A 17,049-nucleotide genomic window follows, 5' to 3' on the forward strand; every position below is an offset into this window, starting at 1 on the left:
ACTTGGTATGACTGGTTAAACATCTTTACCATGTTTTAATTGAAAAGCAGCAGAGCTTTAAAAAATACTATGTTCTCTCTAGAATCATTTACTTCCCTTGCTTTGCACTCAAAAAACGCTTGTAAAAGAATACAAGCTACAAGAAAAGTGTTGTTCCCTAGGCTTCAGAGAAACTATGTCCACTTACCCGTCTAGTCTGCGTTCATATCGTCCCTCTCTGCTGTGGAGTGACGCAGGAGGCCCATAAACTGTGGCCCCCGCCCCCCTTGTGAACCCCGAAACATCGCGCCCGCGCGTTGCTATAGACAGGCTATCATCCAGACCTCGTGCAGCACTTGGGATAGTCCCTGGCTCATTGTAATCGGTCCGCAGGTCTCTGTCGCCCATCTTGTTGATAGTATTGTGAGCCTTCTGTGCACTTTTAATGTCCACAAAATCCACAAAGGCAGCCACTCCACCCTCAGATCCACGCTTCGGAAGGACCTTGACGCTTTCCACTCGTCCATATCTATAAAATGGCAAGCAAAAATGCGTTAGATTTTATATAAGTTGTGTGTTATTTTAAATACATAGCATTCTACTTTTCTAACAAAATAATAAATTTTAGTATCCTATAATTAGTATATGTAGTATTAATTGGCTTTCATTTGACCACAGAAAGTTGTCATACCAGAATTATCTCATGATTATTCAGGTCTATAAAAAAATGTTCAAGGATATACAAAATATTGGTCATTTGCCATCTTGGCTGATCTGAAATGAGTACTGGATGCACAACTTTGGTTCATGATTAGTGGAAAGTGCAGTGGTATCTGCAAAATTACTGAGAAATCAATGTTGCGTTGATTTCAATACAGTAAAACTGACTGAATTTCCGAACGACAGAATGATTCTGACTAAGAGACTTTCACATTTGGAATGAAAGATCCACTGCTTTTTTTTTTTTACACTGAACTCTCCAATTTGAAAGTCATTGCATCTTGACTGTGATAACCAAAAGAACGCAACCAAAACACAACTAGTGAAAGTATCTTTGGCAATATGTAAATTTTGTCAGAGTCAAGTGACATCAATGTCAAGGGTGTGACCTGATGTCCATGTTTAAAGGCACAGCCCTGACCAGAACTGCTCAAATAGAAAGGAGAATATCAGGTCAGGGAAAAAACTTTGATTCAATCACATTAAAGCAGTAACCAATATGTGAAAAGTGTCGCAGACTAATAAGCATTTAACACACTTAGGAACAAATTTACTAAGCTGTTCATGCCTGTTTCCAAACATAATTATGCTACATTCTACAATTTTGAAAATTATGTACAAAACTGCTCAGTTGAATCCAGCATTTTGAGCAGCATACACACTAAAAACGTGTTTCTTTCTTGATACATATGTATTTTGTTCAAAGTGCCAACAGTAACAGTAAGAAAACTTCGAGCAAAATATCTGTTGAAACCATTGCTTGTCCTTTTTTTTTTTATTAACCAGAAAGACCACAGTCCTGCCTATTCTACTGACTCATAAGTGCAAGGGTGGTAGAATTCATAGGTCAAAGTTTACATAGATAAAAGAATCACAAAGCCAAAGTAACTGCTAGCCGAAGCAAATATGCATCTTTTACATGCCATGTCCTTGTCCTTTCAATGAACTGTCTTTTCTGCTGAGTGAATTTTATTTGCATTTGTTTTGACCACTGCATTAGCTAAAAATGCAAAAAGGCATGATTTGCAGGTGTCTTACACAGTAGCAAAGGGGTCATACATCGTGATTGATAAACCAGGTATGCTAAAATCCCTGTTTGTATGTAGCTGCTGTAATCACACCCAACATTGCCAAAAGTATGTGGACATCCATCCATCACACACATATATAGAACTTTGCTACACTTTTGTAAACCACTTTTAAACTCAAGCAATTGCCTAGAATGTCTCAATGTGCATGGGAATTCCCTTCTTGCTAAATTTGAAATGTGGAAAAACAAAACCCTCTCCTGAAGACCAACAAACGCTTTCGGAATGAACTGGAAATCCGACTGCACTCCAAGCCTTCTCGTGGAACATCAATGCCTGACCTCGCTAATGCTAAATTCCCACATACACACTTTTGCAAATGCCATTTTCTGAATCATGCTGCATTTGAGGCAGAATCCACTCCAAATCACACCACATGCAAATTTAAACAGACTTTATTTTCCATCCTAACTTCATACAAAGCTTCCATGTCGACTTTGCTGCAATATAACATGAATCTGAATTAGTATGCGCACCCTCTCAACAACCACGGCCTGACCACAATGGCAATCACTCTCCTTCAATACCTTATCCAGAGACAGATTTTATTTATCCTAGATTGTCTTATTTATGTGTTATCATTATTTGAAACAACCCTGGTCACCGAGAACCACTTGTCCTGCTCTAATACCATGCATGATGTGGAAAATATTAGGATGTGCATGGGGATGGAAGATACAGGATCGGAAGCCTGTGCATTGAGGCATGGTCAGCTTGGGTGCACCTATGACGACAGTGGATGCTCGATTTAGCAGATGAATAAATAAACAGGGTTTATCTGAACAGACAAAATAAATTGTGTGTGTGTGTGTGTGTGTGTGTGTGTGTGTAGTATATATATATATATATATATATATATATATATATATATATATATATATATATATATATATATAATAGGTGATATACAGGCACAGTTCAGTGCACTGATGACAATGAGTGCATTAGCTCGCGCTGAATTCATGTCCTCCAGTCAATAGTTACACCGTTGTTTACCCTGCTCCCAAATAACTACGGCATTAGTAGTTGATTACAGCCTGTACAGTAGTTGACACAACCTGTCTTGTTTCTCTGCATGCATGCTGCCACAGCTGAAGCTGAACTAGCATAGCATGCTAAACGTGCATTTTACGCTTGCCGCACGCGCATTGCTGACTTAACGCGATCTGATTTGACACGTGAGCTGGAAGACAAACCACTCCAAGCGTTAGAAAGCTAACGAAAATATCGTGCACTCATAATCCGTCACACTCTTCTGAAATATAAAAAAAAGCTTGCTGGCGGAAAGAAGGGTGTTTTGAAGCCAGTGTTATTGGTTTCTGCAATAGCATTTAGACATGGCGATTTGGTCCTGCTGCTGATTTTATATATATATATATATATATATATATATATATATATATATATATATATATATATATATAAATATAATTTTTTTGCTTGCTCAAGGTGCTAATTAGCTAGCTACCAGATGTTTAGGATCAAACTCAGCAACCATCAGTCTGCAATGCATTTAAGTTTCTTACTTTGCCAGAGCAGAGCAGAGCAGTAAGAGGTAGGTGTACAGGGTTGCACAACACATTTCAGCCTCTAACGCGTTCTGCTGTTTTTTTTTCTCTTCTTATTGCATCAACCCCACAATGCATTTCAGACAGCACTGCATACGATTGCATACATGCAAGTGTGAAATTTAATAAAAAAAACAAAACAAAACAAAAAACAATACAATAAAGAAATAAAATCAACTCACCGTTTGAAGTGCTCGATAATTTTCTCCTCACGCACATTTTCAGGTAAATTCCCCACCCATAAGTGTCTGGTTTCCCGGACCATACTGCGCGTTTTTGTCTACCCCGAGCATGCAGATGTCTTTTTTGGGATTAAATCCGAACCCGGTGCGATGTGGTGTATGTGTGTGTCTGCAAGAAGATGATGTTCAGAGCAGAGTCGCGAGCGTTTCCCCTCTCCGCCTCGACACTACTACACTACTGAAGCAGCTTTGCTTTTGGAAACTGAAGCTCGCGCGTGTGTGTGTGTGTGTGTGTGAGAGAGAGAGAGTGAGAGAGAGAACGAGAAAGAGAGTGTGTGTGTGTATGTGTGTGTGTGAGAGTGTCCTTGTCCACTGTGCAGCGCTGCTCTTCAGGCGCGCGCGCCGAGGACGTGCTTCCACGAGGAAGGCACAGTTTTTCAAGCGCGAGCGACAGTCTATACAGCATATATGCATATAATAATAAGATAATAATGTTCCTACCCGTGTAGTAAATTGTCTATCAGACATCAAATATTGTTTAAATCTAATTTCACCTAGGTCTAATCTACGTATTTTTTAATATCTTAAGAAGCCAGAGACACAAATGCTTGCACCCAGTGTACCATAATTATTATCATTTTTTTAATCCGTATCTTTCATAACCTCCCCGATTGTATGCATCAAACCCGGGTACACTGAGGTGCATGTTTTGAAGCACTCACCGATTTGTTTATATCACGCTCATTGTTCGTGTATAATACAATAAAAAGCGCTTTATGTTATACCAGAGACATGTTTACTTTGTGGCATCTAAAAGACGTTATCTCTAGGTCAGCTCGTTTAAACATAACACGGTGATTAAATGGTGTCTTGGCTCTGTCAGTATGTTTGTCTTACTGTGTGCTACAACCTGCAAAAACATCTAAATATAAGTCTATATATACTACACATCAGACAACAATGAAGACAATTGATGTGAGACAGGATTCACGTTCTAGCATACAAGTGGATAATGAATAATTTTGCTCCATGCATGCATCTATCTATTGCTTTTGCAATAATATCACCATGCACACCGAGGCTAGAAAATAGTAAAGCTGACATTTTCATATTAGGCAAAAAATGTTTGTGCAAACGTTTATCTTGAATAAGTAAATTCATCTCTGTCTGAAATCAAATATAAGGTAGTGATCACACATGGGGCCAATCTTTTTTTTAGCATATATATAACATCTGACACAATGAAGCACTTTTTTATTCCAAGAGATGACAGCTTACTCCAAAATTTGGTCATTTGTAAGCACAGACACTATGTGGTTGTCTCTAATTACACTGTTTTCACATTTGTGTCCATTTTTACAATTTGCAGGATTTGGATATTTACTTTGCATATTTTTCCCACCGGCTCACAGCTAATGCAACACAAACGGTGACCGATTTCTAGCACATGCAGTTGAACTAAGCAACATGACTGAATTTGACAACCCTGAAACGAGCAGAAACACGCATGCGCCAAAATGCGGCAAAGCCAAAGACCGCAGTGGCTGCACCGCGCATGCGCAGAGCACGCCCACGCCGGGACTTGACAAAGAGCAATTACGGTCCTGCAGTGCGGAGTGGCGGAAACGTCTGGAAAACGTGCGGGGATGTGAAAGTGCGTCGAAAGCAAAGACATAAACACAGTATCTGCACAAGCTGCAGACGACAGGACTCTTTTGAGGATTATGTGGATCTACAAAAGTCCTCGAAAGGAGAGAAATAAAGCAGTAGCCTACTTTATTGAACACGGTGATTTGGGGGATTGGAAATCATCTTTTTTTTGGTCTTGCTTTCGGAAATACTAATTTGTCTACTGCTGGTCCGTGAAGTACAAGACAAAATAATCCGACAACAATAAAAACTGGCTCTGGATTGTATTGCTGAAAAAAAAAAAAAAAAAAAAAAAGAATAATAAAAAAAAATCCCCATCCAGTCGGAATAACCACGGATTATTTTATTTATCGGTTATATTGAATGGCATCAATGTGTCAGGTCAAAACCAGATTGTTATTAAGATCTAACAATTTATATATATTTTTACTTGGACCTGAACATACACCGGTTCTCCATTGTTCCGTAAAATTGTCATTTTTTTCCTCCTTTCTGAATCTGTGCAGATTACAGGAGCGGTTTCTACACGGTTACAGTGCAGACTGATCGCTTTTACAGCGATTTATTGTCCGAGAAAATCGAACAATCCCAGTTATGTGAAATATGACGCCATTTTGAACGCCGTTCACGCCGAGAGAAACAATTAGCCACAGACAGCAGCGGCCATTTTGTGTTTACTAAATTATTAGATTGTGTGTGGAGCATTGGGATTTTCATCCTGAAGTTGTTTGTCATAAGAAATTGGTCATCTTTTTTTAAACTGTTTGCAGTTGGAACCAGAACAATTCCCTCTGTTTTCAACAATAAAGCCTGTTATATAACCCCCAGAGTGGAGCCTCAGTATCAGGGTTTCCCTCTGTGGGCTTTTTGTTTAGGCAGTTTCCACTCTAATTTGATGTTAATAAACGAGCCTGTTTCTTCTCCACCATACATTCCCAATATGTCTTTAAGCTTGCTTTAAAAAAAAATACATAAGAAAAATGACTTTTGCAGATGCAGAAGTATATATTATGAAGTGTAAGGAATTCCTTTGCCTGTGTCTTGTGCATTGTGTGATTCTATCATGTGCTCTAAATCAGTATATTTAAAGCAAGTGATCATGTGATTAGTATCGGCATATCTGTAGCATCAGTAAGCACAATATACCTTGTGCTTAACTACTGAAGAGTGGACTTTTTCAGGAGTAATAAATGTGTCTGAAGAATAGACGGGTCAGGGTTTGAGGTGGTTTCCATGTCCGTGGGTCATGAACAGGCTTAGGCCTGGACCACCAATAGATCAAATATCACTTGGATAGATAGGTTCTGCCACAATCATTTGATAAAATTGGAATTTGGTGATATTGATGTGGTATAAGATAATAAAAAACAAACAATGGGCATTACATGGGTTGCAAAAGAGGGTATATATAGATTGTGCTTTGACTGTGTTTTGGGCGGCTTCCATAGAACTGCCTGACTTTGTTTTTGCTAAATAAAGTCTTTGACATCGCAACCCTGGATCCTAAATTTAGTTTGTTTCTTTTGCTTTTGGCATTTTAACTTTGAATTGTTGTGAATTTGTTACTTTATTATTAATTGACTATGGCAAATACAGAAATATAAAATTTGTGTTACCCTATTTAAATAAATTTTATGAATTTATATTCAGTTGCCACATTGTAATGTAGTAAAAAGAAAAAACATTCACACAATATTGTACATCATGAAATATATCTACACCAGGCGAATGGCACAATGCGTTTTCATTTTGTCTTGAAAACATAAGGGGGTGATTTCAGGCTAATGGTTCTTCTCATGTGCACATTTTATCGATTATTTGTGCAGTTTTGCAAATAAATATTGAACAATTTATTCTTTTGCAAATTAAAATCTGAAATTGACATGCCCAAAAGCAGCCGATCTGTGAAACATCTGTGAGACAGGTCTACATTTTACAAAGCAGAATGATGTTCTCCTGACCTGCTGATAACATATTTAGCGCTCTGAGTGTAGACTGTCTGACTGGAGTGGAAAATCCTGAAAATTATTTTCTCTTTCTGTCTGATCTACTCCAGCAGGGTCTGTGTTTTTTGTATTCCCCTTTAGAATTGCATGTCTGTTTAATTAGTCTGATTTCTTGGATCTTCTCTGGTCTTCATTTCTCATCACAAAACGTCTGGGAACATCTGCAACGTCCTGCATGAACAGATATGCAAGGTGTATAAATATTTACACAGCTCCATATATGCATAGGCTAGGTTAAGATTAAATTCCCATCACCTTAGATGTACTATTGAGTAGATCTTGTGCTGGTAGCAGGCAGGCAGCTTCCCCGATGAAGCACAGGAGGATGTGGAGCACATCTGCCCACCTTCCTACAGTAAGCATCAATAATAGTAGGCCACCCAGGCGCACCATCACTGTGCTCAGTAGAGCCTGTCCACTAGGCTGCCGAGTCTGCTCCTCTGAAGTACAGTAAGTACATTTGCTTTGTTTTTATGCTTCACACGTAAAACAGGTATACTATTGCATGGCCTAGTCAACCTCTAGGGTGAAATCTAAACACAGGTAGCAAAATAAAGGAAGGTCAGAATGATTTCATTTACAGATGGAAAGTAGGCATGAGCTATTTTTAGCAACTACTCTATCCTACCTAATTTCTACTTTATTCAGAGTTGCAGTGGATCTGAAGTTTGATTTGAGAACACCATGGAACGAAGCACCGTACACATATCCTCACACTCATTCCCCCCTTGGGGAAATTTTACATAACCAGTTCACCTACTGAAATGTTTTTTGGACAGTGGGATGAAACCAGAGAACCCAAGGTCAATGGGGAGACCATTCAAAGCTTCACACAAACAGTAATAAGGATCAAACCCTGGGTTTTTGAGGCAGCAGTGCTACCCTTTGAGATCAATCAAACTGAGAGAAAATCACTTCAAATACATTGTGTTTACTGCGGAGAACACATATATTTCTGGAAATTTGCATGCATTGTCTTGCAAATTGCTATTTGTATGATGAAACTGATTATGCAAAATTGTACGTTGTTTGATGTGGTGAATTAGATAAACTGCTTGACATGAAATGGAAGCCCCAAACTAGTTTTGATTTGTCTCACCATGCATATAGACGACAAGAAGAGTGTAGCAGATTGTGAGTGGTGTCCAGAATCTCAAGGCCTCGGCAGTTGACAGAAAGTGCTGGTTGATGTTCGATATGGCCGCAAATCCGGCCACGCAAAACGTTATAATTAAGGCCCTGCATAGGAACGGCAGTATAGATGTTCCAGAGGTCAAGAGGCATATACAGACCCCACAGTACCGCTGGGTGCTGTGCATTGGATACATAGTCTTTACATGGTTCCATAATCTGGAACACTGTCTGGCCAAAAACCAGCTCAGTGCTGCAGCGAGGAGGAAACTTAGCCAAGCTTCTGGTGCCCCCTCATGGAGAAAATAAAGACTGCAGTTTAATGCACAGCCCAGAGAGAACTGACACTGGACTAGCAGCTGTAATAAAGTATCCTTTAGTGGATCCTAGAACAAAAGAGGGAAAAAATTATGTTTTGATCTAACATGCAATAAATTATTGATTATTTCAGTAGATTAGTACATTTTCTTACTGATGAGCTTGTGAAACGGGATGATATTGCTCGAAGAGAGAACTCAAGAACCACTAGTGATGCAACTCTAGAACCCACAAAGGCGAGAGTCACTGTCAAGATCCAGAACTGGATTGTGCCTGTTAGACCCCCAATATGAATGCTCTTCTTTTTAATTTCATCTTTGCTGTTTGCTGTACTTTGAAAGAAAGAAAAGCATTATAAGATATAAAAACAATAAAAAAAAACAAACCAACAAATAGTTACCGCCATATCCAGCATTAGTATTTGTATATAATTTGGAGGATAAAAAACTTATTAAACAATCAAGTGAGTGTCACAATAAACAGTCTTATGGTTAAAAATACTGTATGCTTTTAAAAAGATTGGACCCATATATTGTTTGCAGAAGAAAATGCAGCATCATAACACAGTTATGACTCTTACCTTTGTGCTTCAACGAATAAGTAAACCCTTAAAAGGTTGGCTAGAACTGAGATCCCACATGCACCTACGACTCCTGTCATTAATACCATCAAAAATACAAGTCAGTCATCAGACCACATGCGAATATACAGGGCAAAATGCTAAAACAGTTAAAGTACTATTCATTAGTTTAAATACTTTATATATTTATATAAAGATAAATATTTAATAAGTTAATGCAGTCATAAGTTAAATTAAATGATATCTTAAAATTATATCTTATTGCTAATATATTCCAGAATTAATGATGCCTCAGGTAATAAGAAAAACAAACTCCAGTGTCATTATGTATTTATTTATGGATCTTTATCTTTATATTTTAGATGTCTCAAATTAAATTAAATAATTATGATACTACACATACTTAAGATGGTATGAGGAAACAATATAAAAAGACAAAGACTTTACAATAATCAAACAACAATAACGAATAGGTAATAAAGTATTCATAATAAAATAATTGAAGCAATATATACATTTTAAATGCCACAAGTCTGCCTGGAAAAAAAGTGCTATTTCACAAGGAATGTACATCTTCAGTGTAGTCACTAAATATTTAGAAATTACTAAATAGGGGACCCAACTCAGTTCCAGTTTACAAGTAAAAGATCTTGAGTTGCCTGCTATAGACCTCTGACCTCAACCCTACTGAATACCTTTGGGATGAATTGGAATGCTGACTACATCTCAGGCCTTTAACACCCTTATGGTTGAATGAGCACAAATATCTAAAACCACACTCTAAAATAGTGGAACATCTTTCCAGAAGAGCTGAAGTTAATTATAACAGCAAATTTGTTTTCAAGAACACTCAAGGTCAACCCACTCCCTTTTACATGAATGCTTTTATTCAGAGTATCCAGCTACAGCAGCCCGTCTTCTGGGAAGCTGATATAAGGAGAAGGCCTTCGCTTGATACTGTGTGTCTCTAAATATAATGCACAAAATAACATTTCTTTTTAACTGATGCTACAGATGGCAACAACATTCCTGGGAATGAAATGTTGGACTATCAAAGTGCAAAGCTGTGTTTATTTCTTTAATATAAACCCAATTCACATGATTTGTTTACAACTCTGCACACTCTGAGGGGAAGAGAAGTATAAAAAAAAAAGGCTAAACCTCAAACTATGAGATGGTTTTGTTTTGTTCTGCTGTTCCATAAATTTTAAATAATTGTCAGAAGAAAATGTTAAATAACCAATAAATGTTTACAATGTCAAACAAAATGTAATTTTTAAAACTGTATTACCACATTATCCAGAAAAAAACCCAAACATTCAAACAGTAAAGCTAAATAATTATTATTAGCATTTAACTTATCGTAGTGCAAGTCAAACCAAATTATGTTGAAGCACCTGTGTACAAGCCGTTACTATAGAAACCAAACAAGAATAATGTTACGCAAAGTTAATGCACAAAGACCAATCAGATAAAAAAAATTTCAAGTACACAGTGGAATTTCAGTACAATTCTGTGGTATTACATTTACGCCATTAACTCTCATCCAGCGCGACGTACAAAAGTGCAATGATTAGATCAACGCTGATTCAGTATGTTGCAGCCTAAAACTCTGTTGGGAGGAATTATAGCACTTTTTTTTTTTTAAGACACAAAATACATAAAAATAAACCAGGGAAATATAAGATCTAGTCTAGAAGTATGATGCCTGAAGTATAATGCTGGTTTTGAGTTAGTCTCAAATTCTCTTTTATTACAATATGTCCCAAAGTGTTTTACTAACAATTTACTTACAATCTTTGATGTTGTGAGATGCAAAAAAATTTCCAGTTATTAAATACAGTTTTAGTAGCTATAAATTATAACAGCAAATTTGGACTAAACATGGAGCGGGATGTTCAAAAAGCACATAAAAATCTTACATACAAATGTCCACAAACCTTTGTGCATAAGTGTATATGAGTATAATAGGCTGATTTTCTCTTATGTGACCAAAAGAGGTTAAATAATTAGCATCATTAAACTGTACTCAGTAATTTCAGTAATCAATTGAACGCTCAGAAGTACAGAAATCCAATCATTTTGTCTATTAAAAAATGTACATGTGTACACTTCATTCAGCATCTTTTGACTGCTTTGTGACCATTAAACATTTTTGACTGGTTTTATCAAGCAGGTTTTTTTTTCTCACCAAGAATGAATGTGAATCGTTAAATGATTGATAAAATCCCATGTTTCTAAAAAAATTATTGTATCGCTGTCAAAAGTTATTAAAATGATCTAATAATTAAGATTATGTACAAATTATTCAATTGTGTAATATTTTACTATTTAGTTATATTTCAAAGTGTTTGAAAACTGAATATGCAATTGAACAAATCAAAACAAAATTAATTCAAGATGTCTCACCTTGTAATATACAATCTAGAGGACTTGTATCAGGTATTAACCAAGTGGGTAAACTTGGTACAAACCAGGAAATGAAGGACAGCATCTCACTTTACTCTGTCTGTACAAAAATCAGTTTGTGAATGTCATATCTGAGTGCTGTATTTGTTATCAGTAGGTAAAGTCAAAGTTAAAAGAAATGCCAAATGACATATAATGCTTTTACTTACCTTATAGCTATTTTGCTGTGTTTGGTTTTAAATTCTCTCTCGTGTAAAAACATTATCTGAGTTGGTGTGCTAGGAGTGGGTCAGATAAGCACTGTCTCAAAGGTCATTTTTCACTTCAAAATCACTTACGTAATCATGGAGCCGTCCCAAAGAAAGAAATAAGCCTCTTGTCTGAGTTAGTCATCATTGTTAGCAGGCAAAAGACAATTGATCTGCAATTATTGTGAGAATATTTCTCGACATCTTTTTTGTTGGTTGTGACACCAAGAGCTGATCCAATGATCAGTGTGGCTGCAAGCCCAAGACAGGTTTAAAACACAGAGAAAAGCATGCACACACTCTATGAGCCATTTTCTGGCCTATGCTGGTGTGTTATCATCAAGATATTGGTCAAATCTACTTACACCAATAATGGACAGGGGTAACACTGGAATTTTGCACAGAGTGAATGAATGATCGATATAGAAGCACAGTTAATCGTCTCGCCAGTCCAAATCATTTATTTCACATTCACAGAATAAACAATAGTCATATGCACCTTAACAGTTGGAATGCTTGGTGAGATCTTCTCAGCACATAAACTCAAACAAGAAGGTGTTATTATGAGTATACATATTAGGGCTGTGTGTGTGTGTGTGTGTACGGTACATAAACACGGGACTGCTCAACCCGGAACGATCCCATGATGCAGCGCTCACTCACGTCTACGTCTAGACGCGGCTCCTGGTCGGCAGGTGGCGGTAGAGTGCAGGAATCCGAAAAGCCAAGCACACTTAAGCGGCTCCTCCGGCTGTAGAGAAGGAAAAAATGTGCTCTCGCACGTAGATGAGTGTAGTGAAGTGTGGGGACATGGAAGATGAGGAGATTGCTGAAAGTTGGGAAGAAGCTGCCGACAGCGGGGTCAGTATGAGGGAATCACAGTGGAACTCACTGCTATTCGACTCAAAGTAACTCGCTGGCACGCGGAGCAGTTAGCTGTGTGTGTGTGTGTGTGTGTGAGAGAGCTGTAGGGCGTGATGTCGGAAAGGAAAGAAAGTTAGCCAGCTAGGCCGCGCTGGAAATGTCTCTGTATGGGGGAGATGTCGTTTCTACGGGTCTAAAAATCCACATAAGAAGGAAAACGAGTTTGAATTATTAGCTTTAGCATCCCTAAAAAGAAAACACATTATTATACATACTGTGACGGTTTAATGAATAGTTTTATCAGGGCGCTATACCATTAGCAAAGTAGCTCGTACCTGTGTGTAATTTGAATAGGAGGAAAAACTCGACTTCTTCAGCCGCTAGCATGCAGCCCGGGAGCCAATCTGTCATGTAAATCGTTTTATTTAACGATTATTCTACTTTATTAAACTTTTATTAAGCTAATATATTCATATTAAGATGCCCGCTTAGCGACTACATAAACCGCTTTGTTTTTAAATGAGACACTTATTCGTTCTGTTCAGACTTCCACTTTTTATAGATAAGTCACTAATTATTGATAGATTTAACTTTTATTATTATTCATTTGTTTCTAATGCATAAGCAAGTATCCACACCAGTTTCAGTCCTGTGATTCTTAACTTTTCCTGGTTCACGGTTTTTTTTCTGAGGTTATTAAGCTTTTAAGCTGTGGAACATGTTACTGTTTTGGCTTTTATATACACACACACATTATATTATATTATATATTGGTGTGTGTGTATTGATTAGGCTTACTGGAATAGACTTGATCTGTTAAACCTACATTCAAGCTTCTATTGTCCCTTTTTGTATTGAATAGCTTAGTTTCCTACCCAACCCCAGAACTACGTTAGATATGTAAGTAGATGTCAGTTTTTGTCTGCAGTTAAATTGGTGCAACAACCTAAAAAATATAGGACGGGGGTTGATGGAAACCCCGCTGCTGCTTATTGACTCAAGCAAAAAAAAAAAAATATGCTTTTGTTTGATTCAAGGAAATGTGATGCACCTCTGTGCTGTAACTATAGTGCACACTACCATCCGGGTCGCAGTGCCCGTTACACACATCTGCCAAGGTGTGAGCTGCTGTAGGAAGTTTCATGAGTGAGAGCAGATTATTCATCTTGTCAAAATCTATAACACGTTTTTATGTGAAAACACTGACTAAGTGAACTCAAGCACAACACTGTCCTGAATATTCTACTAGTACATATCAAGCATAAAAAAAGATGGCATTAAGGTCATTTAGGGGCAAAACACGTTAAAGTTAAAACAAAGACCACCAGTTTCATGACAGTTGAAGCATAGAACTGGGCAGCAGTTTAGTTTATATCTAGTGCATATAAAATTGAAGGTGAAGTAGGGATGGTTTTTGGGGGAAGTTGGTGGCTGTTTTATCCTAATATTATAGATCTTTAAGTCGCTGTATGTAAACTGGCTTTGCTCGTTGAGCAGCCAAATCTCTGAACTGAAATTCATCCCTGCTGTTAATTTAGCTGCTGTACTAAGCATGTATAAATAACTCGGTGAACCTGCGATACTTGACACTGTGGCACAGAGGCTCCTTGTGCAAGCAAATACTACCCTTAATGTTTTGAAAGTGTACTCTCTTGTCGGTACTTAGGGAACTGATTTATGCAACTTAAAAATTTTCATTTCAGGAAATGGAGAGACGGTTGGAGGAGAAACTACGCATCAGTCAAAAAGAAAGGTAAGCCGTGTTTTAAGACTTTAAGTTGCTACTTGTTGTTTCCCTCCTTCTCAAGCAACACTTGCTTTGCTTCCAGACTTTCAAGTGGGAGTTCAGGTCGTTCACCAATAAAGACTATCATGATCCAGGACGACTCCCTTCCAGCTGCACCACCTCCACAAATCCGCATTTTAAAGCGACCCACCAGCAATGGATCCTTGGGGCCGTCTGTAACGCAGAACCGCCCCTCGCCACAAGTAAAGTCTTTAGCTCAGAGGGAGGCGGAATATGCTGAAGCCAGGAAACGGATCCTTGGCAGTGCTGATGACACACCTCAGGAGAGACCCACACCAGAGAGGTAATACAAATTTTGGAACAGGTTCTGTCTATTTTGTGCATTAACAGTGCCCATATTCCTCCCTACTGTTTCATGTCATATAGCCAGGTTTGGATAACGATTGGTGTTCTAGGCACACCAATCAGACGTTAGTGTGTCTGGAAAAAGACTACACTCTTGTTTTGATCAAAACACTCTTTCTGCTTCCTTAATTTATGTTCTTGACCATGTTTGGTTTAACAAATGCAGAAGTAAAAACAATCTGCCTGTCTTAAATTTGTCTAAAACCTTTACAGCTAAGTGTGACTTCCTGTCTATGATGCTTCCACACCATATATAGAATAATGTCTTTATATGAAAATATTTCTCCTTTTAGACTTTTGGAGAAATGTTGGTAATTTCCAAATTTTCTAACAAATTAAGTACAAGGAAGTGTATAGTTTTATACATCAATGAAATTTGATTTATGTTATGAACTATAGTATATCTGTATGTTGACTCATCTAAAACATTTTGGATATTTTTTCAGCAGTTTTGTTAATTTGACATTACGTGCTGCACAATTTACAAGTTTGAACTTAAATTCCTCTCTGTGTTTAGGTCACCACGTGCAGGAAGCCATACACCTTCAGAAGACACAAGATCAAACAACCATGTCGTTCGGCAGCCGGCAGGTCCAGATGGTACACAAGGCTTTCGTCAGCACAGATAGGAATAATGCAGGCCTGGGAGTAAAAAGGAGAGCGCTTGGTCCGTCTCCTTAAAAAAAAAAAAAAAAAAAAAAAAAAAAAACGGTTTGAATTCGGATCATATTTTTAAAACAATATTTAAAATGGATGGAGGATGTTTATGAAATGAGAAGAAAACCTCATCCTCACCAATCAGGGCTGCTGAGCCAGTGTGGAATGTAAAAGGAGAGGAAATGTAACATGGAAGAGAAAATTTACACTGTGATGAGGACTTCTTCCAGACACTGTTCACTGTGATCTCTCTCCTCCCAAAACAAACACTTAAATCAGTTTCCCTCAACACCATAATTTACTGTGACTGGTGACCCGTTTGCCAAAGGACAGCTTTTGACCTTGAAAGTGGTCTGAAGATCAAGTAATGACCTTTAATTGCAGAGGATGAGTGGATCAGCATGTGATACCATATGATGGAGGCTTTGTTAGATGTGTTGGAAGGTGTTGCACAGGTCACCAGCTCTCAGCAATAATATTAAGGATATTTCACTATTATTATTATTATTATTTTTTTTTTTACACTTAGTTTCTTTTTGAGACTGCTCTTCCCAAGCTTTTGTATTAGATTTTTTTTGGTTTTTCTTTCTTTCTTTTGTTTTAACCTAGTCAGCTAAATGCCATACATTTTTAATGGGGAAAGGAATGGTGAGGGTTCTGTGGAAACACATCTCTTCAGTTTTGTTTACATTCGTTATTAATATTATTTTAATTTTAATCATGGGTCTTCCTATGACTGTCCTGGTTTCTACATAAAGCAAATGAAGAATAAAACACAATAAGTAGAGGGAAAAACTTCTGCCTCAATTTGAGAAGGTAGGAGTGTTTAACTATCATTTGCAAATTAAGAGAAATGTAAATGCTTGCGGTGCTGAAGAGAATCAAAGGGAGATGTGCAAAGGGGAAAGAGTTGCTTGTTGTTTTTTTTTTTTTTTTTTTTTATCTGCTGATAATTGTATCAATTTATTTGCTGTAGAAACTCAGGTCACTGAATGAATCAAATATCTATGAATTAGTTTTTAAATGAATAGTGGTGCACATGGATCATCTGCCACAAAGTCATGTTAAACTGGAGAACTGCATATTCACTAAGAATTTAATTTTTTTTTTTTTTAAGAAAATTAATGGTTTACAACATAAGCGGTTCAAGTGTTAGTAGTGCTGTATTTAAAAAAAGAAAGAAAGAAAGAAGCACCATGCTACCACAATACACCTCTCTCTGCCTTTTTCTCTGTAGTTTCTTATAATAATCACAACCATCCCTCTCTCCTGTGTTGTCCTCTACAAATTTTGTTAGGGGAAATTAACATTGTATGGGAATTATACCCTTTAATCTGTGCAAATCACCATCTCTTATACTGTATCAAATAATCCAAAACAACTTATCAGGAGGTAATCACAGAAACCTACTTGTAAATACTTTACAAAATGCCCATTTAATAAAAGACTTTTTAAAATAACCTTCAAAGCTTTAATTTTGTATATTTAAAAATTCAT

General features: G+C 37.3%; 3 protein-coding genes across 5 annotated transcripts in view; 1 reads left to right on the forward strand and 2 right to left on the reverse strand.

The window, feature by feature from the left end:
• spen (spen family transcriptional repressor) overlaps window positions 1-3,947 on the reverse strand; it is a 33,597-nt gene extending 29,650 nt beyond the window's left edge. The window contains exons 1-2 of the mRNA XM_083570608.1: window positions 3,538-3,947; window positions 188-508 (exon numbers count right to left, since the gene is read on the reverse strand). Coding sequence (XP_083426734.1) covers window positions 188-508; window positions 3,538-3,620 — 404 coding nt within the window. The 5' untranslated portion in view covers window positions 3,621-3,947. The remainder of the gene's footprint in view (window positions 1-187; window positions 509-3,537) is intronic.
• A 2,788-nt stretch (window positions 3,948-6,735) lies between these two features.
• On the reverse strand, window positions 6,736-11,977 carry tmem82 (transmembrane protein 82). 2 transcript variants are annotated; one of them, XM_083570613.1, is made up of 7 exons: window positions 11,841-11,977; window positions 11,632-11,731; window positions 9,223-9,295; window positions 8,797-8,974; window positions 8,293-8,710; window positions 7,449-7,633; window positions 6,736-7,364 (listed from the first exon to the last, which is right to left on the reverse strand). In XM_083570613.1, exons 2-7 carry the CDS (start codon window positions 11,714-11,716, stop codon window positions 7,293-7,295), a joined length of 1,011 nt encoding a protein of 336 aa, XP_083426739.1. In that variant the 5' UTR covers window positions 11,717-11,731; window positions 11,841-11,977; the 3' UTR covers window positions 6,736-7,292. The 2 variants fall into 2 exon arrangements, with proteins under 2 accessions (XP_083426739.1, XP_083426740.1); XM_083570614.1 differs by having other exon boundaries at window positions 7,148-7,364; window positions 11,632-11,725; window positions 11,837-11,930.
• A 608-nt stretch (window positions 11,978-12,585) lies between these two features.
• On the forward strand, window positions 12,586-17,012 carry szrd1 (SUZ RNA binding domain containing 1). 2 transcript variants are annotated; one of them, XM_083570616.1, is made up of 5 exons: window positions 12,610-12,740; window positions 13,606-13,643; window positions 14,447-14,496; window positions 14,573-14,833; window positions 15,413-17,012. In XM_083570616.1, exons 3-5 carry the CDS (start codon window positions 14,450-14,452, stop codon window positions 15,522-15,524), a joined length of 420 nt encoding a protein of 139 aa, XP_083426742.1. In that variant the 5' UTR covers window positions 12,610-12,740; window positions 13,606-13,643; window positions 14,447-14,449; the 3' UTR covers window positions 15,525-17,012. The 2 variants fall into 2 exon arrangements, with proteins under 2 accessions (XP_083426741.1, XP_083426742.1); XM_083570615.1 differs by lacking the exon at window positions 13,606-13,643 and having other exon boundaries at window positions 12,586-12,740.
• Window positions 17,013-17,049: the final 37 nt, after the last annotated feature.

This window comes from Silurus aristotelis (assembly GCF_946808225.1).
Source record: "Silurus aristotelis genome assembly, chromosome: 19".
NCBI classification, from domain to species: Eukaryota; Metazoa; Chordata; class Actinopteri; order Siluriformes; family Siluridae; genus Silurus; species Silurus aristotelis.